General features: G+C 41.1%; 1 protein-coding gene across 12 annotated transcripts in view; it reads left to right on the top strand.

The window, feature by feature from the left end:
- Window positions 1-25324, top strand: part of Cdca2 (cell division cycle associated 2) — a 32814-nt gene extending 7490 nt beyond the window's left edge. The window contains exons 1-12 of one of the 12 annotated variants that reach the window (XM_076545255.1): window positions 2-147; window positions 1221-1371; window positions 1641-1828; window positions 3449-3524; window positions 6316-6524; window positions 8529-8601; window positions 9143-9375; window positions 10590-10641; window positions 11191-11276; window positions 12354-12488; window positions 21218-21389; window positions 24010-25324. In XM_076545255.1, coding sequence (XP_076401370.1) covers window positions 1266-1371; window positions 1641-1828; window positions 3449-3524; window positions 6316-6524; window positions 8529-8601; window positions 9143-9375; window positions 10590-10641; window positions 11191-11276; window positions 12354-12488; window positions 21218-21389; window positions 24010-25157 — 2478 coding nt within the window. In that variant the 5' untranslated portion in view covers window positions 2-147; window positions 1221-1265 and the 3' untranslated portion in view covers window positions 25158-25324. Of the gene's footprint in view, window position 1; window positions 271-583; window positions 699-1220; window positions 1372-1640; window positions 1829-3448; window positions 3525-6315; window positions 6525-8528; window positions 8602-9142; window positions 9376-10589; window positions 10642-11190; window positions 11277-12350; window positions 12489-21217; window positions 21390-24009 lie in introns of those variants that run through there. The other 11 variants (XM_076545253.1, XM_076545258.1, XM_076545257.1 and 8 more) reach the window with 11 other exon arrangements.
- The last annotated feature ends 296 nt before the right edge of the window (window positions 25325-25620 follow it).

The following is a 25620-nucleotide window of genomic DNA, read 5'->3' as shown; positions in this document are numbered from 1 at the left end:
TCAGTTTGAAATGTTCCTCTATTATGTAGTAGGCAGTTTGTCTTGTGACTGTGCTTAACTAGGGATAGAATCAAATATGAGAGCAGATCATCAAACATGACTTCAGGATTTTAACAACTTTTCCTCCGTATGATATCGTAAAGGGAGGTAGTTTTTTTCCCCTTCCTTTTGCCCATAGGTTAGAATGTTAAAATTGCCACAGTCCTTATTAGGAGAAATGTTAGTGGCCCAAGAAAAAAGAAAAAGCAGCCTGGATAAAGTGCTTGATCGGTAGTTTATTTTTTATATGAACAGAACTTTATAGTTTTATGTCATTAGCTTTATCTAGTATCTAGTAGTATAAATTCATTTTTATCTTTGTGTAGAACCTCATGGGCAGGGTTTCTAAAAGCTCCTGGGCTTGCTGTGTTTGTGTCTGAAGTGAATGGTTGGCTTTCAGCCCTAAGGAAGTGAGTGTCTTCCAGATCTTACAAAGTTCGGGCGTTAGCCAGGAAGAGGTAGGAGTGCTATCAGAAGTGTGTGCTGGAACAGAGCGGTCAGGCATCCTTGTCTTGTCCGGTCTCCCAGGGGGGAGAGCATCTGTGCACCAGGCCCCGTGTGCTGATCTGCAGCGATTTACTTCATGGCTGCTCGTGGTGCGGCCCTTTCAGTGCAGGATGCTCCCTCTGCCTTTTTCTTCCTTGCGCTCCAGCCCTGAGGTTGGTTTGTTCTGAACTGCTTTCTCGTTCCCTTTCATCCTGTCTTGTTGACACTGTCTTAGTGATGGTTACAAGGTTGTTCTTAACTTTTATAATCCTTTTCAGGTAATTTATTACACCCCTTCTGCCCCCCCCAAATAAATAAATAAATAAATAAATAAATAAATAAATAAATAAATAAATAAATAAATAGAGATGCATTTGTCTTAGAGCCTCTATAAAAACACTTCCTACCCATTTTAAGTTCTGTTAGCCTGGCTCAGTACTTACCAACATATTGGGTATATGCCTGTGGGTAACCACTTAGCTAATTTTCTTTGCTCCGATCTTAAACAACAGGGACAGAGGCGCACTGAGATGGCTACAGCACACGGACTATTAGGACAGAAAATGTGTAATTCTGAGGAAAAGAGGCTCTGTCATACTACCTTGTCTTCATAAGCTTTGGTGTGCTTTGTTTTGGATGGCAGGCCTAGCTAAGAAGCCGTTTGATTTATAATGCTCTGTTTATGCATTTCACAGGGCAGCCCAGGACTGTACCGACATGCCAGTGCTTTAAGAGAGCGGATGGCTGCTTTCCGGTCTGCTTTTCACCCAGTACAGGAAACCGAGAAGATGGCCGGTGGTCTTGCAGCCTCAAAAGCAGATCGAGGGTCTAAGACATCCGATTTGAGTGAGTAGAAGGCGTGGACTTTTGTGTGTAAAGATAATTTTCCACAACAAGAAAAGACTCATTTCCACAGTGTGAAAGCCACCACACCCGCCTTTAGTTTCCCTTTTTGAGTGAAAAGGGTTAACAGGTTTTTTATTTCATTGGGGACTTACATACAAACACTAACTTGGCATTATGTTATTATAGTGGATGGTATTTTAAATGATAAATGTAAAAGAAAGTCTTTATCCCCATATCATTTTGTTTCTATTTTTGCTTTGTACATATAGCCAAAAAAGAAGGTCTTGTTGAATACCAGCAGTCTGGGTTCCCTGTAAACTCATCTTCAAAGCGGCGGAGAATATCCTCCCAGAGCAGCCCGGAAGACCTCCTCAGCGGCGCCAAAGGGAAAGCGGTTCGTGTGCAGGCGCTCTCCAAGCAAGCCTGTGCTGTGGGCTCCTCTGCAGATCTTACTGAGGTGATTGTGCTTCCCACATTGAGCCGGAACTGTGGTTTTCTGCATAGGCAGGTTGGAGACTGTCCGGGCCTGAGATGCTAGTTCCTGCTATCATACATACTGCTGCTCTGGTTCTATGTGTAATTGTGTGACTATTGTTGTCAGTTGGTTTTGAAGCTGTTTGGGAAGATTGGTTGCTTTTGACTACTTTTGTGAGAAGATAAAGCCCAAGGTCTTCTGCATGAGGTGTTCTACATAGTGATGGTTTGACTGTAGGTCTCAGTTGTACCCTGAGATGGCTTTTGTCCATCCAGGGAGGACAGGTCCCTGAGCGGGTTATTTGGATATCAACTGGAGTATCAGTTGCTGAAACTTGGAGCGCCTGTCCAAGTCTGTTCATCCTTGCCCACCTAGTCTGGGAAGCAGGCTCTTAAAATTCCCCTCTGTTCCTCTACTTGTTTCAAGTAGCATTAGGAATTTTTGTGGATTGTGACAACCTAACGTCTGTCAAGATTCTGGAAGAACAGAAACCTGCCTGGTTTTACTAAAGTAGGAAAGAGAATGCTAATGAAGTCGGGAACTTTCATGCGGCTGCAGATGCCAAGCCAGTCCAATCACCCCTTCTTCATGCTTTGTGTCTTCAGAGGGTTTGCTTTCATTCCTGAGACAAGGCTCCTGACACCATCACGGTGCAGCTAGTTTACACTTTAATTGTGTAGAGGGCGGCAAGAAAGGTACAGGTGCGCATGCGGAGGGCGGAGGTCCACTCAGGAGAAGGCTCTTGCCACTTTAGGTTCTGAGGACTGAACTTGGTCGTCCAACTTGCCTGCTGAGCCATCTTGTCAGCCCAACGGATGAACTTGAGTGTGGCTATCTCTGTTGCTTAGGTCCAGTTTATGTCTGACCTAGTACACGTTTGCTAGTCACTAGAGATGCCTTAGTTTCGGTGAGTTACGTGGAGTGCATGTGGGGGTCAGAGGAGAGTTTGTGGGGGGGCTTGCTCCCACCATGTAGGCTCTAGGACTGAAGCCCAGGTTGTTAGGCTGGGAATGGACACTTCTTTAAGCCGTCTAGCCCACCCTAATTCATTGTGATAACAGTAAAAAAAAAAAGGTGGGGTGGTCATAGCATAGTGATCCCACAACACTTCTCTACAATTCCTGTAACACAAGAACCGCTTGTATCGCAGACTTGCTTATGGTCCCAGTTGCCTCTGCTCTATTCGAGGTAATATAAAATGATCGTTTGGCAGAAGCAGTAGTGGTTGTTTCTTTCCAGAACTTTGATTCATTGGTTATAAATCACAAAGGAGAAATTATTCCTGAATTAATGTGGCTATGCTTTTGAGAATTTCCACTCTAGAGGGTAGCAGGTAGCAAAGCTCTCCGGGCTTTAATGGGCAACAAAAATGAATCACATACACTTTTCTTCAGGATTGAAAATCGTTTCGTGGAGTATTCAGGATGCAGCTGTGAGTACTCTGTGGTTAGTTCCCTGTGTACTTTGCCCTTACTGGCTAGAGACCAACAGAACAACGGGTTTTCAAGTCATCCACGATGTTTATTGAAATCTCCATAAAGGTGTTATCAACAGTACTGTTAGTAAGAACATGTCTTTATATTCTTTTGTCTCTTCTCCTAGAAGTCATCTGACATTGGTTCAGCCCAGCCTGGATGTGTGGTTGCTCCCCTTCCAGAGCTCATGGAGGTTTCACATGGTAAGTATAGCTTTTCTTTAGTGCAAACATACACCATCCCTTTCACAGACATGATGAGTGTGTCTATAAGCTGAAATGAGTGAAAGCAGTTCTTTTATTATAGCAGTGATAACCCTGAACTCATAATGCTCCTGCCTATACGTCATAAGTACTGTGACAACAGGTGTGGAGATCACCCTGCGTTAGCCCATTAAAGTTTCAAGTCACTACTGATATGACTTGATTTACATCTACTATTTTGCCAAATGCCATCATTTGGTTTATTTGATTTTTTTTTTTTTTTTTAAGAATTCTGTTTTAAGCCAGGTTGTGGTGGCACACATCTTTAACCCCAGCACTTGGGAGGCAGAGGCAGACAGATCTCTGTGAATTCAAGGCCAGCCTGGTCTACAAAGCAAGTTCCAGGACAACCAAAGCTACACAGAAAAGCCCTATCAAAAAAAAAAAAAAAAAAGAATTCTGTTTTAATTTGTTAGTGTTTACTGTCCTTTAAGCTGTACCTCATTCTCTCTTTTTCTCTTGCTCTGGGATTCCAGCACACATTCTTCTCAGTCATTTGAGTGGTCCTGTGTACAGCTGTTCGTAAAACACTCAAGTTTACTCACCCTGTGACTTGATGTCTTTTTTTCCTTCTCATGACATCTCTAGCTCTTCGCACAGTAGATGACATACACATTTACTTGGTTGTGACTCCATGCATGTTACCGTTTTTTGCTTTAAATCATAAACTGTTTCATGTAATTAAAGAGGAAATTGTTTTTCTATTTACTGAGCATACACCCCTATTTCTGAACCATTTGTACTCTCATTCTTTGTTTTCTTTGTTTATACTCTTAATGGTCTGAATTCCCTCTGGAGCTTTCCTTTAGCTTCAAAAGGAACTTTCCACCACCGCCGCCCCTTTTTTTTTGTAGTGAATCTACTCTGGATGTTAATTTTCATTCTAAGGTGGATGGGTGGATTTCTGCCTGCGTAGATAAGGTACAAGGACAGATTGTGTTTGTCACCTAGGTAAAATAAGTACTGCCACCTTCTTGGCAGATCTCTGCTTTGTTCTCATGAGACTTAGTGTCATTTTACTTGGTAACTCTGCGATCCATCTGTAGTGGTAACATCTTAGCAAGGGTCAGCGTTCTTTTGAGCACCTCACCAAATCTTACCAGAAGTGCTGGGATGGACAGGAAAGAAGGGCTGCTGTGAGCAGTGGGGCTTTTGTCAATGTAGTCAGTCTAGTGTTGCGTGCCAGTTATTCGATGAGCCTGCCCATGGGTCAGATGGTTCGAAATTCTTTGTTAGGGCCCAGGAGATGCTCAACCATAAAGAGCGCCTGCTGATCTTCCAGAGGCTCACAGTGGTTCCTAGCACCCAAATTGGATTCACACCTGCCTGTGACTCCTGCTTCAGGAGATCTGGCACTGCTGGGCTCCACAGGTACCTGCACATACGTGCTCTAACACACATCCAGACACAGACACAGATTTATGTTTAACTTTTGTTTTAGGTAGTTAGGTAGTTAGTTAGTTAGTTAGGTAGGTAGGTAGGTAGGTAGGTAGGTAGGGTAAAGAAGACTATAATGCACCTGCTGTCTCCCTTGCCTTCCCCACTGCCTGCATTCTTGCTCCTCTGGCTGGAAGTCGTGTCAAGTAAGTCTTTGCCTGTGCTGTGGTGCCAGGAGTCTGGCATCCTGATGGCCTCACTGTCCCCCATGCCCTATGACTCAGCACTGCTACTTTACATGACATCCTGCTTAGCAATCCTGTTTAAATATCTACCTTCCCTTGCTGCTGGTCTTCATTTAGATCAGTGGTTCTCAACCTGTGGGTTGTGCCTTGGCAAACCTCTGTCTCCAAGAATATTTACATTATAATTCATAGCAGTAGCAAAATTACAATTATGAAGTAGCAGTGAAAACAATTTTATGGTTGGGGGTCCCCACAGCATGAGGAACTGTATTAAAGAGTCACAGCATTAGGAAGGTTGAGAAGCACTACTTTAGATGGTTATAACATGTTTTATATAGCACAAATGATGTCCTAGTGTGTGTGTCATACAGGGTTTTTCCTTTTTGGTCAGATTGCATCTACATCCCTGAGTAGATTCCTTCCGATTTAACTGAACTCCCTCCATTTGCCAATGTGAAGCTTGCACATTTGGCAGGGCAGCTTCTGTTTGGGTTGATAATCTCTCTCCTCATCATCTCCTCTTTCACTGTGTTTACATATTGAAAGGCCTCCATCTCAAGTAGTAAAATGGCTCATTATTAGGGTTTGGCTCAGGTTTTATGTTGCAAGTAATAGGTATCCTAAGAAAAAGTACATTACCATTCCAAGGCTCGTTCCTGGTCTTTTTTCCCCCACCCTCTGTCCCAGATTTCTGTGGGAGCCAAAACCTCTTATCCTTATTTGTGTTAGAGGTGTACTAAATGTATGGCCAGTGCTATTTCTTTGTCTTCTCTTCATGTCCAAATGAAGTCTCTGGTGTTTCCTCCCTGAGCAGGGAGTATTAGGATTGAATTTCTTTCATTTTACGTTGCTAGGGATTGAATTTAGTGTATGCTAGCTAAGTATTCTACCACTGAACTATACCACTAGTGCTTGGTTTTGTGAAATAGGTTCTCACTGTGTAGCCTTGGCTGCCTTAAATTGTCCATCCTCCTGCCTCCATCTCCTGAGTACCAGGCTTACTGACTGAATTTCTAAATGTCGTGTTACAATCTTGGCAAGTGTGGTGAGAGTATCTTGTGCCTAGAAGAAGCAGATTTGGATGATGTCCTCTCGCTTTCCCCTTGAAGGACCTGGAGTTGCTGACTGTGTAGAGGGCACACGATCAGTTGTTGCTGTTCCACTTGACATACCTGCAGCACACATGAGCTGCGACACATCCCCTGCCATCAGGTCCCCAATGACGCCTGTGTGCAGGAGCAGCAACCTTCCCTCTGAGACCTTTGTGCTTCGTTCTGTATTGAAGAAACCTGGCAAGCTGTTTGCAGAGAACGTCAAGGTAAGAGTTCCATTTCCTAACGCAAAGGAGAGCTTCAGGGCAATAACTGAAGTTGACATGTCACCCTGGGGTGAGGGAAATGCATGTCCTCACTGTTTTTCTTTTTAACTCACAATAGCATTCTGAGATTGGTCTATTTTAAATTAATATTACATTGGTATTCAGAATTTAATGTAGGTAGACTGTATCAGTATAAAAATTCATCCAAATTATAATGAATTACATTGCAAAATTAGTTCCTGGTGAATGCCTCAGTCTGTAACCTATCCATTCCAAATGTGTGTCTAACACCTCAAGTCAGGCATGTTTCTGTGAGTTCAGTAACCTAAGCCAGGAGGGAGTTGACAGGAACTAGGTAGCATGTTCTGAGCTGTTCTGTCAGCAGCCTTGGCACGTATACAGTGATAGTACATTGTTTGTTGGACATATCAGCCGCTTCTAGCAGAATGGAATGTGTGTTTCCCTGGTCAGGAGACAGGACTAACTCAGGAGGGTGCTGATAGTCTTGTTTGGGCAGAATATTCTTAGAGCAGGTGCTGTTCTTGGTGGTTATACTACTCAAAACCATGGACTGGGCAGGGGTTCTGGGTGAGGTGAAATGGAGGTGGTGATTAACCAGGACTGTGACCCTGCCTGCAGGCCTGGCTGTCTTCTGCAAGGCTTGTTCTGTCTGTGGATTTATAACATCCCTTCCTTTATATTGGGTCCTCTGTAATCTTTTCAATAAACATAGACAGAACCTTCTTTCTTGTTTCATCCTCAAAAATATAGATATTCAGGCAGGTAATTCCATTATTAAAAGTGCTGTTCCCATGCTGAGACAAAGCTCCCTCTTAGTATCATTTACCTTGTCTTATTTTAGTGCATTCTCATGCTCAAACTGTTGTGAAATCTGCCTGATACAACACTATAGTTTTGGCACTCACATCTTCCTTAGTTTGCTAGATCAAAAATGGGATTACTTTAACCCATACTTAGGGATTTCTGTTCTCTAATTTGGGCCTATAATATTGTTTATAAAATATAGAAGCCGGGTATTGGTGATATTATTAAGGCCACTCCACGCAGTTAAAAGGGAGGTTTTTTTTTGGTTTATTTTGTGGGGTAACTTACAAGTGAAGGGATAGGTTACAGGGTCTGGGAAAGGTGTATCGCAGTCCGGCAGTGTTCTCTGGAGAACTCTGCTTGGTCTACCTCCAGCGTCCAGGATCCAGGAACCAAGAGAGCATCCGGATCTCAGGTCTTCAGGGTCCTCTCTTGGCCCTGCTTTGAAGGCATGACAGTTACTGAAGCCTCAATGGAAGTTGGAACTTCCAGATCAAAGCTGGAATGGCTACCCACTACAGCCAGGGGGCTGGAGAGATGACTCAACAGTTAAGATCCAGGTCCAGTTCTCGGCACCCATGTGGCAGTTCACAATGGGGATCAAATGGCCTCTTCTGGCCTCCACAGACACCTGACAATTTTTATCAGTATACAGAAATCCTTTAAACAAGAATAGAAACATATACAAAATATATGTGTAACAAAACTTTAAATTTGTAACAGTATTCTATATGATAATAAACATCCATAACCCACCAAATAACCAAAGACCACCTCTTGAGAATGTGGGCGTAGTTTTCACAGCTAAGATTGGGAGTTGGCATGAAGATTTACCAGTGACTTTGGGCCTCCTTCTTAGTTTTTAGTTTTCTCAGTGCTTAAGTCACTTAGGACAGTATTCTAGAGAAACTAGATTACTTTAATAATACCATTTAGAGCAAAGTGGATGTTGTTTTGAATTTGCATACAAAACACGCATACACTTAAAAATAAATACCAAAAAATATTAAAAAATAAGAGAACCTAGTTTTTTCTTGGGCCTTCTCAGCATGGTGTTTTAAGCCAAAACAGTTAAGAAAATAAAGGTACTCTGCAAAACCATTTTCAACGGTCCCATTATTTTTAATGACTTTGTATGTTATGGGAAGAGTAAAACCTTTGATTGTTTATTTTCATTAGGAATACAACCTCTGTGACGATGGGGCTCATCTAATCCCAGATCCTTCAAACTATTGCAAAGAACAAAGAGCAGGTGTGTTATCCACAATTATTTTTAGACCTAAGGGTATCATTTTCTTTTTAGAACTAGAGGCAGTCTATTAGATTTCTGACAACCTGTTCATGCTTTACTGCTTCTGCAATTACTTGGGATTGGAGAGCAGTGGGGAGGGAAAGGTGTCTTTGTAGAACCTCACTGATCTTGGGCTGAGGGTGTGGCTCAGTGGCAGATCATCTGCCTGACATGATTGAAGTCCTAGGCTCAATCCCTAGTATCACACAAACACAAAAAGAAGTTATCGCTTTTGCCTATCAATTTCCACTTAATGGTACAACTAAAGTACTTTAGATATTCCAATTTTATTAACACTTTAAATAATTATAGCTTATTTTAAATTTCTTAAATCGGTACCATTAGTTGAAAGTATGGTTTTCTTCCATTTGCATTTTCTCTACAAATTATCTTATTATACAAACAGCAGCTGAATATACCATATTCAAACATTCTAGTATATGCATTTTAGCTAAGAAAAGCAGCTTAATTTTTTAAATGTATTCTCATTTATTGTCTGTAGGTAGTGAAAACTGTAAATCACCGGGCTTTCTAAATCTGAGGAAGAGGAAGAGAGTTACCTTTGGAGAGGACTTAAGTCCTGAAGTGTTTGATGAGTCTTTACCAGCCAATACTCCATTGTGTAAAGGAGGCACACCTGTCCGTCAGAGGAATATAAATGCTGCCAGTCCCCTGCAGTCACCGGTTCATGAACAGTTAGTTCAGCCAAATTTTGATGACAAGGAGGAAAATCTTGTAAGTGGGTAAAAGCATAGAAAAAAGCTTGTTTGTATCAGGCCTCATATTTTTATATAAAAATTATGATTTGAAATTATGAGGTAGACCAAATAACATGTCACATTTCAATCTCTCTTATTTTTTGTTTTCTTTCTTTCTTTTTTTTTTTATTGTTGTTGTTGTTGTTGTTTTTCCGAAACAGGGTTTCTCTGTGTAGTCCTGGCTGTCCTGGAACTGGCTCTGTAGACCAGGCTGGCATTAGACTCACAGACATCTTCTGCCTGCCTCTGCCTCTGCCTCCAGAATGCTGGGATTATAATGTATTTTAAAACAGTGGTAAACACATTTTAGTAAACTTTCAGTCAGATTAATTAAAAAAAAAAAGTAAAGACAAATGACCATTGTCAGGAAAGAGAGAGGTGACATTCCTGTATCCTAACATATTTTCAAGGACAGAGGGGATTAGCAACAACTTCATCCTGTTCTGTAACAGCTTCCATAACCAGATACAATCTTTGAAACACATTAGACATCAACAGTCAGTCAAGAAATACATTGTTTCTGTAGCCCCATTGTGACTAAAACTTTCCCAGAGTAATAATTTTAAGGAAGTCTCCCACATATTTAAGCAAACTATAATATTAATTATATGCACACTTTTCCAAATAAAGCTATGTGATCATCTCAGTCCATGCAGAAAAGGCATTTTGTGAAATTCAGCATTTCTGATTAAATATCAAAAAAGTGTGGGCAAACTGGTAAGAAGGGGGAATTCAAATTATTCTAAATCTATGAATGAACAATAGTTGCTATCTTACTGGCAATTGTGTGACAAGGATTTGAAATCTTTATTTTGCCATCTTACCATGAATTTCATTGAAAAATATTGTAATACTAGATGGTGTTTCTCAATGATTTTCTTCAGTTTGCTTTGTAGAAGTTAGACAGTGGGATTTTAAAAAATGGAAAAGTAGTTTGTGAGTGATTAATATAACACCTTATTTGGGGTGATTGCAGTTGGTCAATATGTTTGCATTATGAAGAGAACCAGTCAGTGTTTACAGGTTATCTTTGTTTTGCTTAGACCTTTTCATTTTCTATTGATTTTTCTTTTCATTTTGTGCTTATAATTCCTACTACCAAAATAAGGCATTATTCTCTCCTTTGGGATCCATCATTTACATACTCACTGAACTTAGGGTATCTAATCTGTACTTGTTTCCTTTGCTTAGGAAAACATAGAACCACCCCAGGTATCATTTGCATCACCTGAGACTCTCCCAGGTATTTATGTGTCTTTGTCTTTTGTTTCAGGGGTTTGTGTGGGTGTGAGTTTGGTATGTTCGTGTGTGTGTGTGTGTGTGTGTGTGTGTGTGTGTGTGTGTGTGTGTGTGAAGAAAACATTCTCTATCCTGTTTTCTCCCTTCCTGAATCATTTGATGACTTAGCGTGGATACAGCTTGGGTATGTGAGCATAGAGTCCAAAGCCGTAAATTACTGACTTGCAGGTTAAATGGCTATAGTCTGTTATGTTCCAAGCTCTGAACATATTACACTCCTTCATTGATGCCATTAAAAAACATGAGACACGTCTAAGGTTGGCAGTTAAGTGTTCCCTTAATGTGTGTGTTCTCATTGCACTCATTCTGTTACAGTCAGTAATGGAAAGTCTACGGATTGTTCTGGATCCCTTTCATTGCTCTTGTTCATTATTTGTGTCTAGATATGATATTAAAAGCAACAATGATTCAAAAGACACTATGCAGTTCTTTAACCCTCTGACTCGTGTTAGTTTTATGCTAAGAGCCTAATTTTACTTGTTTCTTGATATAGGCACAGACACTTGCGGTTCTTTAAAGAACCATGAGGAAAGAAACTACAGTGTTGGTAGGCCAACACGGACTTCTCACAGAAGAAAGGTAAATACTTACATTAAATCTTCATGATAATGAAGAAAATCTTGATTTGATCAGTGCTGTTAGGAATTAATACTTGCGCCGGGCAGTGGTGGTACTACACACCTTTACTCAGGAGGCAGCAGTGGCAGACAGATCTCTGTGAGTTCAAGGCCAGCCTGGTTTCCAAACTGAGCTCCAGAGCTACACAGAGAAACCCTGTCTCGAAAAAACAAACAATAAAAGAATTAATACTTTGTCTCACTCAGTGTGTAACCCAGACTAATGTCTTGCTGGTTTGATTTTAATTCTATTAGAAGAAAATCCATTAGAACAAGAGCTTCCCTTCAGAATTGTGTTACTACGGAAGGCAGTCTACTTGTTAGCTTAGTTTAGATCAGTATGACAATGGATTTTATTGAAAATGTGGAGAAGATCCATATATAATTAAGAGCCAGAAAGTAACATGAATATATGCCTTCTTAAACTATGCATTAGTTTTTCTTCTATGGTAACATTCAATTGACAGCAATAAGCATCACTTCCATTGGCTACTTGTCTTTTGTTTTGGTCATAAGTTACATGTACTTGGATTTTCTCTATAGCCTTATAACATAAGCATACCTATACTATTATTGGACGTTCACCTGTCTGATTGGATGAAAATCCTATATTGTAGCCTAATTACAGTTCATGACTTGTTATAAGCTAATAACAGTTAAATACTAAGTTGATATTTCTTTGTATTTGACAAATAAGCCACTAGTTCTTTCTTAAATCGTTTTTTTCTTCCTAATATAATAATCCTTCTGATTCCATGCTTGATAAGTTAGAGAATGGTAGTTAGTTCCTTCTTTTAATTTGGTTAATGTACTTCTAATGGAACTTGTACATTAAGAAGCAATGGGATGTAAGATGGTAAAAGTAGATAGGAGGTGTGGCTCAGTGATAGATGTGAATCCAGGGGGAATTTTAATCCTGAGCACTGAGGGTGGGGAGCACTGAAGGTGGGGAGCAGCCGGATGGAAGAAAAGCTAGAGTGAAACCTGCCGTGCAGTGGAAGGTGACTCCATGTCCTTACTATGATTTCCGTCGTAGCAGTTGATGAGTTCTGCAGAAGAGGATGTTTGCAACTCATCTCCTACAGGAGCTGAACCCTGTAAAGAGAAGAACATGAACAAGAAGAAATCTCAAGAAAGAAAATGTACAAGCAAAGCACTGCCTGGAAAGAAACCGGTAAGGATGCTTTTCACAGTTTCGTTTATATGGTGGGGTACATTTCTTCATTGTACGGTAACCGAAGCATAGAAACAGTGGCATGTGGATTTCTTCATTGTCTGATAAAGGAAGCACAGAAGTAGCTCTGCTAATTACCTGAGAGCAGTTCTCTATCGGCTTCATTTGTCTGTGCATCTGGCCCAGGAAGCAGTAGACACACGGAATTACTTCTCTTAAGTATTCTCCATTTTTTCCCCATGTTTCACTATGTAGCCCAGGTTCAACCTCCCCATGCTGAGAATATGTTTCATGCCCAGCTCTTAAAATTCCTCATGGATATGCACATCTTCTTTGTTAATGCTTATGATCCTTAGAAGAAAATTGCATGGGTATCTTCACTAGTTACTTTCTTGTTTAGTCTTTGAGAGCCGTGGTCCAGAACACAGGTTGACTCCAGCTTCAGGTCTGCTCTTTCAAGATTGGCTTCTGGGCTTGGTTAACTGAGAAATAGTCAGTGCTAAGTTTGTTTTCATTCTACTTGCTTTTAACAGATCTCCCGGGTCGGCTCAGGCCACTCTTGAGCCAATTTTTTAAGCACATACTCATCAAATTTTGCTGTTATTTGTGAGAGTGACAAAATGTCACAAATAAACGGCTGCAGGAGCAATCTTCTGTGACGGGGTTCACATGCCTCCTTCACCCTCTGCTGCTCCAGAGTGTGAAGCTGCACTGTGCCAGCATCATGTTAGCAGCCCTGACACTTAGGGTTCCCTCAACCCCTGCATCTTTGAACTCTCCTTGTAACTAGTCGTGGGTGCTTCAGTTTGCCTGTGCGTGCCTGGTTATCTCCAAGAGATGAATGAGCCAACTACTACTTGGACTTCTAGCCAGAGTCACTTCTGTATCTAAAGAAAAGATTGGAAGCCATCTGGAAAGTGCCTCGCTGTCTGCGTTCTTAGCTGACCCAGTATCTATCTTTACACCGTTCCCTTACCCTTGGCATTCTATTGATCCTGACTGTCCTCTGAGACCACCATAGTAATTCCCTCTGCTGCCTGCTGCTTGTTAGTACTTCACACCGTCCCGTCTAGTCTAGAAATACTCGCTTAGCTTCCTCTCTGGCCTCAGTCTATGTCCATCCACTTTACTCAGTCCCTTAATTATGTATCCATTCTGCCAATAATGATATCCTGGCCCTCTGGCTACTCCTTAGCTTCCAGATATCCATAATTTTACGTTTCCTAATTTGTCCTGAACACCTGGAACTGCTGCATCCATTCTGTGTCCTTTTCATCTGCCTTGTCTGCTTGCCAGAGTTTCAGCTCCAGGTTGCTTCCTCCTGCCATCTAATACCACTGCTGAGACACAGGTGTGGGCTTGTTCCATCTAGAGTCATGGCTTCAGATGTTACCTGAAATCCATTCTCAGAGTTCACTTTACCTGAATCATTTTTCCAATAAATATGGTCATTTAGTTACTAAGATCAGTACAAACTGTATAGCGTTATTCTCAATAGACATCTCAGCAGCATTTGACCTAATAGAACACTTACTTGCAATACCTATTAAAAGTTGATTTTTCGCCAGGCGGTGGTGGCACACGCCTTTAATCTCAGCACCAGAAGGCAGAGGCAGGCGGATCTCTGTGAGTTTGAGGCCAGCCTGGTCTACAGTGCAAGTTCCAGGACAGCCAGGGCTACACAGAGAAACCCCGTCACACACACAAACAAACAAACAAAAAAGTTGATTTTTTTTCTTGCACATATTATTATCATATACATTCCCTAGAATTCTACTTTGTACAAGGGCAGTAAATCTTTGTTTTGTGGTGACTTCATATGCAGCAGCTTATTAATGATCAAGTTTTTAAATCAAGTCTTCTTGATTCGTAAGTCTATGTCCAGCTGCCTATTGGACACACCTTCTAAAGCCACCTATTCCAAGCCCTTAAAAGTCAACATTTCCAAAATTAGTGTCACCTCTCAGGAAACCCACATAAAATATCCCATGATCTTCCTCTTATTCCATGAAACAAGCAACTATGTCTTGTTAATTGGCACAGATAAACCTGAGTCACCAAATTCAGAAGAAACAGTTTTCCTGCTTTATTTTCCCTTTTAGGCTTAGGGGGAAATGCTGAAAAATTACCTTGCTTTAAAAGTGTGTTTGTGGGCCAGGTGGTGGTGCTGCACACCTTTAATCCCAGCACTCAGGAGGCAGAGCCAGGTGAATCTCTGTGAGTTCGAGGCCAGCCTGGTCTACAGAGTGAGTTTCAAGACAGGTACCAAAACTACACAGAGAAACCCTGTCTCAAAAAACCAAGGGGAGGGGAAAAAAATGTATGTTTTGCGTTCAGTCAATGGTATGCATACCACTTGTTGCAAAGAAATAGATTTTTATTTTAATCTATTGCTTTAAGAAACACAGTTACAAATAATGCATATATATTTCCTAGCAAATCAGTAGCCAGACAATTTAGCAAAACTAAAGATTAGATTGCTCTAATCCCTTCCAGGACCCTGCTGGATTAATGTAATTTAAGCAATAGAGGTAGAATAGCAATGAGAAAGGGTGTTAAGCAACAGATGACAGCCTTCAATGAATTTCTAGAAGACAAGGCAGATGGGAACATGTTGACGGATAGAAGAGGTGGAAAGATTTACAGTTCAGAATGTGCTAGGGAAGAAACTAGAGGGATCTGGGAACCAGCCTGCTTGTGGGAATCCCAAGAGACTCTGGCCTAGAATTGGCAGGTACAATGGACGGGAAGCGTGAGAAGAGGTACTGAGAAAAAGATTAATTGAAGCCTTATATATGGAACCGTCTGCACCAGTTGGCATGCTATCCCTCTTTCCCGCCCTGATGTTCAGAACAGATGTTATCATCTAGGTTAAAGCCCCATTCTGGCATCTGTAAATTCCCACAGTCTTAACAGCCAACTCTTGCCCTAACACCAAACCTAACAACTGAAACACTCTAGTGCTGCACTGCCTTGACCCCACCTGACCCTCCAGGACGTTCCCGAGGAAATTTTCCATACAGTAGGCAGACTGAGCTAGAGCACACAGGAAACTCCTGTCAATCTATTCTGTTCTTAATTAAGAATTAGATCAGTGAGTGGAACCAATATTGTTAAAGAAACAGTTAAAACACTAATAACTTACAAACAAAACAAAAACCTGACCTCAGGGAAGTCAACTATGGACTAGAAATACACACATGTATTTCGTTAGATTTAAGAAATTAAGAAGGGGATTCTATAAAAGAGGAACAGAAAAATAATTGGAAATTTAGGAGGTTGCAGGTGATCTTTCTGAGTCTTCATCTGACTTCTCATGGCTCTGTCAGCTGGGGTGCCAGCCCTGCAAGTGATTCATGCCCTTGAACCCATAAGAAGTAGAAGTGACCACGATGCTCACTGGATGTCACCTAGACCAGGGCAGAGGTAGATCTGCTAGCCAAGTGCTGACATTCCTCTAGATTTAGAACACCCTCTCCAGCATTACATGGGATGATTTCAACTCAGGGAAATGCTGTGTCTTCGTCCTGATGCACCTGGTTGCTCCCAGCAGGCAGGTCCCCAAATGCAGGGAAAGATACTGTTTCTTCATGGTCAAGAGGAAGGGCAGTGTCTTAGCCTATGTTGTATTGCTGTGAAAAGACATGACCAATGCAAGTCTTACAAAAGAAAGCACTTGATTGGGGCTTTTTACACTTTCAGAGGTTTAGTCCATTATGATGGCAGGGAGCTTGGCTGTAGACAGACATGGAGCTACAGAGTAGCTGAGAGCTCTACATCTGGATCAGCAGGCAGCAGGGAGAGCAAGACATTGAGTCTGGCTTGAACTTTTGAAACCTCAAAGCCCACCCCCAGTGACATTCTTCCTTCAACAAGGCCACTGTGGCCTAATCCTTTCAAATAGTGCCACTTCCTATGAGCCTATGGGGGCCATTATCATGCAAACCACCACAGCCAGTGACATCAGGAGAGACTATTTCTCATTTTATGGACTCTTAGGCCTCTTAAAGACTTGGGTCTATGCTACTGCATCTGGCCGTTTCCTGAGCCCTGCAGGCCACTGAGGCAGAAGAAGTAGGTTGTATTTAGAATTGATTGGCATCTGAGTTGAGCCCCTGTAAGGGTATGTGTGTTGACCAGCTGGAGGAGTTCAAATTGAGGGGATAATTAGGGAAAATTGCTGAGTTGTGGGCATTTAAATGTGAGATTACTTTAAGAAACATGCTATTGTAAGAAATAAGGAAGGACCCCAAGGACTTTTCTTGAGGGCTCTTTAAAAAACGGATAAAAGAGTGCAGCCAGCATGAGAATGCACTTGGGATACTAGACATCTTACCACATCTTATCGACAGATCTCTCTTACCTTTTTGTAGCTGGATCCACTCATATTCGTAGCCCCTGGCAACCCCACTCTTTCTATAATTTTATCTTTTGAGATTGTATAAATATAAGACATACATTGTGCTGTTGGAAACTGGCTTTTAAGTAGGCATAATTCTCAATGTTTTTCTAGGTTGTATGTATCAACACTTCCCTGTTATTTCATTTTATTTATAATTATTTTAAAAAGAAAACAATTTGCAATCAATACAGGGCAGGATTCTTTCTGGTGAAATGAATATAATTCATGATATGCTTTAAAATCTAAGGGGAGGGATTATAAATGAAACCTAATTTCTGTGATCATAATTACTAAAGTTACTTGGTAGGTACATGGGACTCAGTATAAGATCTCTCTATTCTGGGGTATTTAAAGTTAGAAGTGTAGCAGTGTATTTTGAGTGGAAGCTGACCACAAAACTAAAAATGCAGCAGCAGAGCCGTGTCCGCAGCGGAGCAGAGCTTTATCATTGTCTCTTTGCTGTACGCTCTTATTGACGGACAGGTGCCAGCACTGTCTTGTCTTCAGTTTTCTTGAGACAAAATGTCATCATGTTGCCTCGGCTGGCACTGGACTCCTGGGCTCCAGCAGCCCTCCTGCCTCAGCTTTTTTGCGGAACTACATGCACTGACAACACACCCGGCCCTGTTGTTTGTTTGTTTAAATGTGTATAGGTTCATGTATCTATGAGTACCACCTGTGTGTCTGGTGCCCTTGAAGGCCAGAAGAGGGAGTGCTGTAACCTCAAACTGGAGTTACTGTAGGTTGTGAACTGCCTCGTGAATGCTAGCAATCAAATCCGGGTCTTCTGCGAGAACAACCAGTGCCCTTAATGACTGAGCCATCTCTCCAGCCCCCTCCCTCACTATTTTTAGATAATTTTAAAACCATTTTTTTTTTTTAAGTATGCCTTCATTGTGTGACTGAGACAAATGATAAATGTTTACTTTTGCCTTCTGCCTTGTGTAACAAATACCTGATTTGTAAGGGAGTGGAGCAGAAGTAGGAGCAAGTCCCTTCCGCTGTCTCCATGCACTCTAGGCCCTGAATCAGCCCTAGCGTTTCCAGATCAGATGGCTCCCCCTGGGGCTTCTTATGTCTTCAGTCACTATGCTATAAGGAAGGCTTCTTGTTGTTGTTGTTGTTGAATATTCAAGTAAATTCCAGGTTTGGACCAGTTTTTAGTCTTTGCTGGTCAGATCTCCTCATGGCAAAGATCAGTGCTTAGATGCCGTGTTACAACAGACCTCTTATTTTGCTGGTATTTTGGCTCATAACCTTAAACAGACCGCTAGTCCTTATTCACATGTTTCTATTACTGTGATGAAACACCATGACTAAACAGCAAATTAGGGAGGAAAGAGATTATTTCACTTACACGTCTATATCACTGTTCATCATCTAAGGAAGTCAGGACAGAAACCTGGAGGCAGGAGCTGATGCAGAGGCCATGGAGGGGTGCTACTTACTGGCTTGCTCATCCATGGCTCAGCCTGTTTTCAGGACCCATCAGTCACTAATTAAGAAAATGCCCTACAGGCTTCCCTCTATAGAGGCATTGTTTAAACTGAGGTTCCCTCCTCTCAGATGTCTAGCTTGTGTCAAGTTGGTATAAAACTATCCAGCACATTCACATTTAGTAGATTTTACGTAAGCTCAACACAATTCATTTTATTTGACATTCATCTTTTTAAAGTATATAGGGTCATAGTTATGCTAATTAGCTTGATGGAGCCATTCCAGAGCATATACATTATCAAAACACTGTTAACCATAGATAACTTTTATTTAACAATTTAAAGTTTCCTTATGGTATTTTTTCTCTCTCAAAGTGAAGAATTTGGAAGATTCCTAATAGCTAACTACTGGCTATTCTAATATGAGTATTGGTCAAACCCTATGTTAACCAATTCACATTTGAGCTCCTTTCATTATTTATTCTTAGAGAATTTCATACAGTATATTTTATCATATTCTTTTCTCCCCACCCCCCCAACTCCTTCCAGAACCTTCTCTCTCCCTACCCATGCAATTACATGTTTTTTCTCTCTCTTGGAAAAAAAAAGGAAGAAAAGAAAAAGCCACTAAAAAACATGAAGTCTGATTTGTGTTGTTCATCTGCTTCTGAGCATGGGCATACTTGGGGTTGACATACCCAATACCCACTGTCCTTGAAGAAAACTGACTTTTCCTTCCCCACCATCTGTCATTTACAGATAGCTCCCTGGCTAAGGGTGGGGTTTGCCCACTTCCCCTCCTTTATGCTGGGATTTTTGCTGACTTGAGCTTGTGCAGGTTTGGGGCATACTGTGTTGATAACTCAACCATAGCCTATGTGAGATATCCTACTGTGACTCCCATTCTGCAGAAGAGGACTGTGGGGTATTCAGTTGACATCACTTGGCAGTTAAATGATAGAATTTGAACCCAGAGGCCAAATGTTTCTCTTCTGCAGCACATCTGTGAACCCCACCTTAAAATATTTCTTTTCTCTTGACTTCTCCATCCACTGACCAAGCCAGTATTTCCTCATCTAGTCCATGAAATGTCAACAGATGTTCCATAAAAAAGAAAGGTTAATGGAAAAATATTTAACCCAGCACTTTCCTTATGTGCATAGAGATTATTTATGCTGAGAACTTCTCACCAAACTATATGTTAAATGTATATTGCATATCGCCAAGGGGAACATTCATCTTGTAGCATTCTAAAATTATTTTTGCATGGAATGTTGTATTTGGTTTTGTTTTTACAAGTTATCTATAGATATCTTGAGGAACACACAGTTCTGTGCCATTTCTGTTCTTGAATCTCATCCATTCCTTTACACCATTAGTTTCATCTAAATCTTGTAAGCTGTGTGTTGAGTGTAAGCTCACAGGTGTTTGTCTGCCTTAGCCTGCAGGAAACACTGCTTTTTCTGGAGTCACTGTGTTATACAAGGGCTGTGTTAGCTGCTGTTTCTGCATGGATGCCAGGGCTGCATATGCCAGCTTCGACTTATGGACTGTGTTGAGTACCTGCAAATACTGTTCCCTTTACTGCACGGCCAGGAAAGTTGCCCTAAGAATAGAGTGGAACACTGCTTTCTGTGCACTTTGTCTTGGAAGCCTGTCAGCAGGGTCCTCTCCTCTGTGTGCCTCAAGTCTGACATGGTGTCTACATGTGGTGACTGCTCTTAAACCTCGAGTCCTTAAAGACCACATCCTGTTGACTTAGTTCTCATAGCCCACATGTTATCAACTGGCTTTACCTCCACATAAATGTTTGGATGGAGTCACTTTCTGGAAGTATTGTCAAAAACATGTTTTATGTTGAAAGTCTGAGAGTATCTTTCATTTCTTTTATCGGTAAAAGTCTTTCTTGTATTTCAGTATAATGTAACAATTTCCTTAAAGTTTTTTTCCATATGGAACATTTTTTAAACAAAACTATTTCTAGGTGCTGGTAGGGCACTCAGAATTAAATATAATCCTGCATTCCTTAGGTTATGAAAGCATTTTTTTTTCAAGTTTGTGGATATTCACCTTTTTATAAGTCATCTGTCTTATTGTGGCTTCTCTTTTACAGTACCATAGCTCAAACCTAGAGCCTTTCGCATGCTAGGCAAGTACTCTTCCTCTGAGCTATGCCTCCAGCCTGTGTGACCTCTTTATTTTAATACGATTAATTCATTCATTGTTTGCATAAATTCATCTAGATTTATGTTACCTTTCATTGTTATCTAAGCACCTATTATCTCTTCAACTAGGCTTATGAACAGAAAGCAGCCTCCTTAGCACTTCAGTAGATAGATAATTCGTGCTAGATTAACCTTTTATTTTATTTTATTATGTATGTATTTTGCCTGTGTGTATCTGGTGCCATTGGATGCCCTAGGACTGGAAGTACAGACAGTTGTGAATCACCTTGTTGGGTGCTGGGAATTGAACTCAGGGACTCAGAAGAGCAGTCAGGGCTCTTCATTAATTAATCTTGGGTTATCTTTCCTACTTACAAATAATCTCATTAATTAGCTCTGTCCAACTCTATACCATCTAATCTGCCATTTTACTTTGGCAAATAGTGGAAATCAAGAAAGTCTGTATGTACATTATCAATTGAATTTGGATTCATATTTTATCTGACTTTATGTAAGTTACCTTTCTCTTGCTGTCATTTGAACTCTATTTTTTAAATAGAATAACTGGTTTTAAAGTTTTTCTTTAAAAACAAAAACTCCCACAACTTAAAAAAAAATGTACTGTATAAACGCTAATTAGAAATATCTTAGATATGAAAGGGCAAGAATTGAGCATGGGCCTACATCATTCTCAGTTACAGTATCTGATAATACATATCTTTTCAGGTTTTAAAAAGTTACAGAAAAAAGAAAAGAAAGGGGAAGAAGAGTGTTGAGAAATGCTTATATGGGGAAAGAGACATGGCATCCAAGAAGCCTCTCCTGAGCCCTATCCCTGAGCTGCCTGAGGTCTCTGAAACAACGCCTTTGGCTCACTGCATGCAGAGGACGTGTTCAGGTGCTTCTCTCTTGGCACATTACTACTGTGCTGATTCTCTTCCCTTTTCCCATTCACTTTTATAAGACTGAATCTGTTATCAGTAAGGGAAGTTGTAGTCTGTAATCTGTGAGGTACCTAGGCTCTACCAGAATTTGATGAAATTCTTGTCATTTTTATCAGAAAAATTCAAACGCAAAATTTGCATGTAATTTTGGGGGAGATTATTTCTGTTCATCTACTTTTTGCTGCATTTTGTTATGATGAATTTGTTTGGTTATGTGGCTTATCACAGAAAGTGGATAAGATGATCGCTTATTAATATATACATCTTAGGAGTTAATAACAATGCCAGATGGAATAATAATCTCAGATGGTAGTGGTGCACGCCTTTAATCCTGGCACTTGGGAAACAGAGGCAGGCAGATCTCTGTGAGTTGGAGGCCAGCCTGGTTTCAGAGAGTTCCAGGAGAGTCAGGGCTACACAGAGAAACCCTGTCTCAAAAAACTGAAGAAACAAAAAAGAATTAATAACAAAAATAGGAAAATAGAAAAACTTGCCTTTTAACATTTTCTTACAATTATAATCTAGAAATGTTTACAAATTGAGCTTGATTACCTTGAAAGTTACTTTTACAAGCAAAGACCAATTTGATTTATATCCTAAGATTTATTCATTTTATGTGTAGGAGTGTTTTGCTAGTATGTACATATGAGCACCATATGCATTCCTAGTGCCTACTGTGGCCAGAAGAAGGTGTCAGATCCCCAGAACTGGAGTTACAGATGTTGTGAGTTGCCATGGGGTGTTGGAAACCAAACCCACATCCTTTGCAAGAGTAGCCGATGTTCTTAACCACTGAGCCATCTTTCCAGCCCCTATAATGTCTAAGTTTAAACCAAGTTTTCATGTTTAAACGCTTATGATAAAAAGTGCCTCCATTTAGCATGTTGATTTTGTATGTAGCCATTTTAAAGAAGCTGCCTTTGTCCAATGTCATAATCTTAGCCTGCATTCTTAAAGAATTCAAAATGAATGATACGTGTGTCACTGTAGACTCTGGCTTCTGCAGGCATCTCAACTTGAGGACAAAGCAGGAGTTTAACAAGGACTCAGCTTTTTAACAAGCACTCCTAGCTTTTGCTCCTGCCCTCTCATGAAGAGTGCAGTGGGATGGGTGGTCTGCCATTCTACCTTCTTTTAATCTGGCCTTGATTTTGCTTATCTACTAAAATGTTACTACCTTCATTGCAGGAAAATACCTTGATGATCTTAAGTGTTTCTAACCTAGAGTTGCTGTTGCCGCCTGAAAAGAGGATTTAAGACAACTTAGTTTCTTTCCATCTCTCTTTAACTTTCTCTGTTCAGCACCTCTTTTTTTTCCAGTATGCTATAAAAATATATCAATCCTAATTTTAAAGTTATAAAAGAGCCTAGCTAATACAGTCATTGTATGAATAACTTGTATGAATCTCTAACTTTACATACTGTTTTACCTACTCTAATCAGGAATGTATTTTTTTCAGATTGAAACATTGATTTATATTTTAACTTTAGGTTCAGCTATATTTTATATGCATCTTCCAGCTTTTACTTAAACATGTTTTATATTCACTTTAATGACCAACTAAAAACATTATCTTAGATAATAGTAGAGATAGAATCTAATAAGTACATTGATTTAGAATCATAAGAACTGAATTCTTGTAGGAGAGTTGTTCTCAACCTGTGGGCCGCAACCTCCTTGGGGGCCAAACGACCCTTTCACAGAGGTCACTGACCCCTAAGACCATCGGGAGCACAGATATTTACATTACAATTCATAACAGTAGCAAAATTACAGTTATAAAGTAGCAGCGAAAATAATTTCCTGGTTGGGGGTCACCACAGCATGTGGAACTATATCAAAGAGTCAGTATTAGGAAGGTTGAGAGCCACTGTTCTAGGTCCCTTCTCAATCTCAGACCTTACTGGTGGCTTCTCACCTAGGAAGTACTACAGACATACACAGAACTGAATGGGATGTTCTTCCCAGGAGGACGGAGCTTCGTCAGAAAAGAGGGGTCTGGGCTGGACTTGGAGATTGGGGCCATTGGCTCTGTCTACTTTTTAGATATTTTATTTTTTTATTTTATGTCTATTTATATATATTTTTAATATATTTGATGGGAACTCTTAGAAGCCATGGCAGCTGTACACTTCAGCTGCTGTGTCTTCATGTACCCCAGAATTCTGATGTTTATCGCCTTGTTTCAAGAAGACATTGATAGAAGAATTTGTAGTGTGATGTTGTCTGAGTTTTCAGGTAAATGGGAACTGTTTCACACACAACTGGACCTTGGAGTATGGGAAGCACATTTCAGAAAAGGAAACTAAGACAGCAGTCTCAGGTTCATAGTCTGAAGTTGTGTGCTTTACTAACTCATGCGTTGCACACTTGTTTTCTTAACCTGTGGACTAGGGCCGTAAGAGGGACGGAGAATGACAGATGGGAACCAGAACAGTGTCATGACTGTAGGTTGGAGAAGTTCTGAAAGATAAAAAGACAGTACTCCGTCAAGCACATTGATGGAGTCAGACTGCTTATTCAGACTGTTCCTTTGTAATTTGAATTTAAGTGTGTTTGTTTACATGCCGTAGATGATTCCAGCGTCAGTGGTGAACTGGAAGAAGTGATCTCTCGTGAACTTCCTGGGAAAGGAAGGAGACCCTCGCCTCGGGAGGAAGACTTGCCTGAGCTGGAGCCGGCTTGTGAGCAGTCTCTGGAGTCTGAATTGTGCTGCTGCTTGTCGCCCGTCACTGCTGCTTCGGAGGGGGCGCCAAAGGCCAAGGCCAAGGCCAAGGCCACAGGCAGACAGGCTAACTCCAGAGCAGACAGGAAACGTCCAAGTGCAAAGGAGCCAAAAACCAAGACCAAAACTGAAGGCAGTCCTGTGACCCACGGGCATGGTGTGTCAGAACATCCAAAGACTCCATGTAAGCGTTGGTGCCAGGAATTCTCCCAGGCTGATCCAAATGCAGACAGTCCTTGTGAGATCCTTACGGCTTCAGAGACTAGGAATAGAAAGTGTGAGGAAGACAGCAAATGCCTAGCTCCAAAGGGGAGTCTGCAGTGCGACCCTTTCCCATCTGACTGCTCAGAAAGGGAGCAGGACTGTTCAGAAGGTGTCCTGGTTGATCATCTGAAAAAGTCCACAAGCCACAGTGAGAATGTGGGAAGAAAACGTGCAGGAAACAGCAGCCTCACAAGTGACAGAGAAAGGAAACAGAAAAGACACTCGGTGCATTGTTGGGAACAGAACAGGAACGCTGCATCCTCCTGCAGTCGGGGAAGCCCTGCAGAAATTACTTTAGGGAATCCCCAGCTGTATGAAGATTTATCTGCCGCCTTAGAGCAAAGCTTTCAGAGAACAAGCGGAAAACCCAAAGTGAGACGCAGCACAAGGCTCCAGGGAGACGTGGAAAATACAGGGCTTGTATGGATGTTGCCTCCCACTCCTCCCAAGTCCCAGAAAAACAAAAGGAGAACTACAATTTGTGCCTTTGACAGCAGAGGATTTGAAAGTATGTCTTCCAGAGAAGAGACTATATCCTCAGGACAAAACCCAGGTGCCCCACCATCCATCCCGGGCAGTGAGAGCCAGGGTGTTGGTTCTTCCAAGCTACCTGGGAAAAGGAGGAAGAGCTTCTGTGTGTCTACACTCACAAATGCTGAGAGTACCACTGAGCCACCACGCTTCAAGAGAAGATCCTCTCTGAACAAGGGAGAAAGCTCTCTACTGCTGTGAGGGGCTGGCGCAGGAGAGGCGAGGCAGTGACTGACAGCTCCACCCGGTATTGGCTCTTAGGAGGAGGGATCCCTGCTTCCTCCCTGCTGCTTCCATCCCGATGCAAGGCCAGTGCATTGCACGTTTCTAATAAAAAGCATTTGAGTTGTGACGACTTTAAGTAGAAATGACTGAATTTCTTCACCATCCAAAAGAAAAACGTGATTATGTATCTTCTCCCTCCAAATGCTAAGTGGGTTTATTAGTCTTTTGCTAAATGTTCATTTTTAGACCTAGCAATGTGTTTCTGTGTTTTCATTTTTTTCTATTGTACACACTTACCACTGAAGGCTTAGACTGTTCTGGAAAACATCCTTTAGAATGACATTCTTTTTGGGTTAAATTGAAAACCAGCCTTGAAGTCTTGGTTGTCTGTCTCAAAGTGAGACCCTACATTGAAAATTTTCTTCAATGACTGGAACTC

Source organism: Peromyscus maniculatus, chromosome 9 (assembly GCF_049852395.1).
Source record: "Peromyscus maniculatus bairdii isolate BWxNUB_F1_BW_parent chromosome 9, HU_Pman_BW_mat_3.1, whole genome shotgun sequence".
In the NCBI taxonomy this organism is placed as follows: Eukaryota; Metazoa; Chordata; class Mammalia; order Rodentia; family Cricetidae; genus Peromyscus; species Peromyscus maniculatus.
The sequence above is the reverse complement of the archived record's forward strand: the minus strand, read 5'-3'. Positions and strand labels throughout refer to the sequence as shown.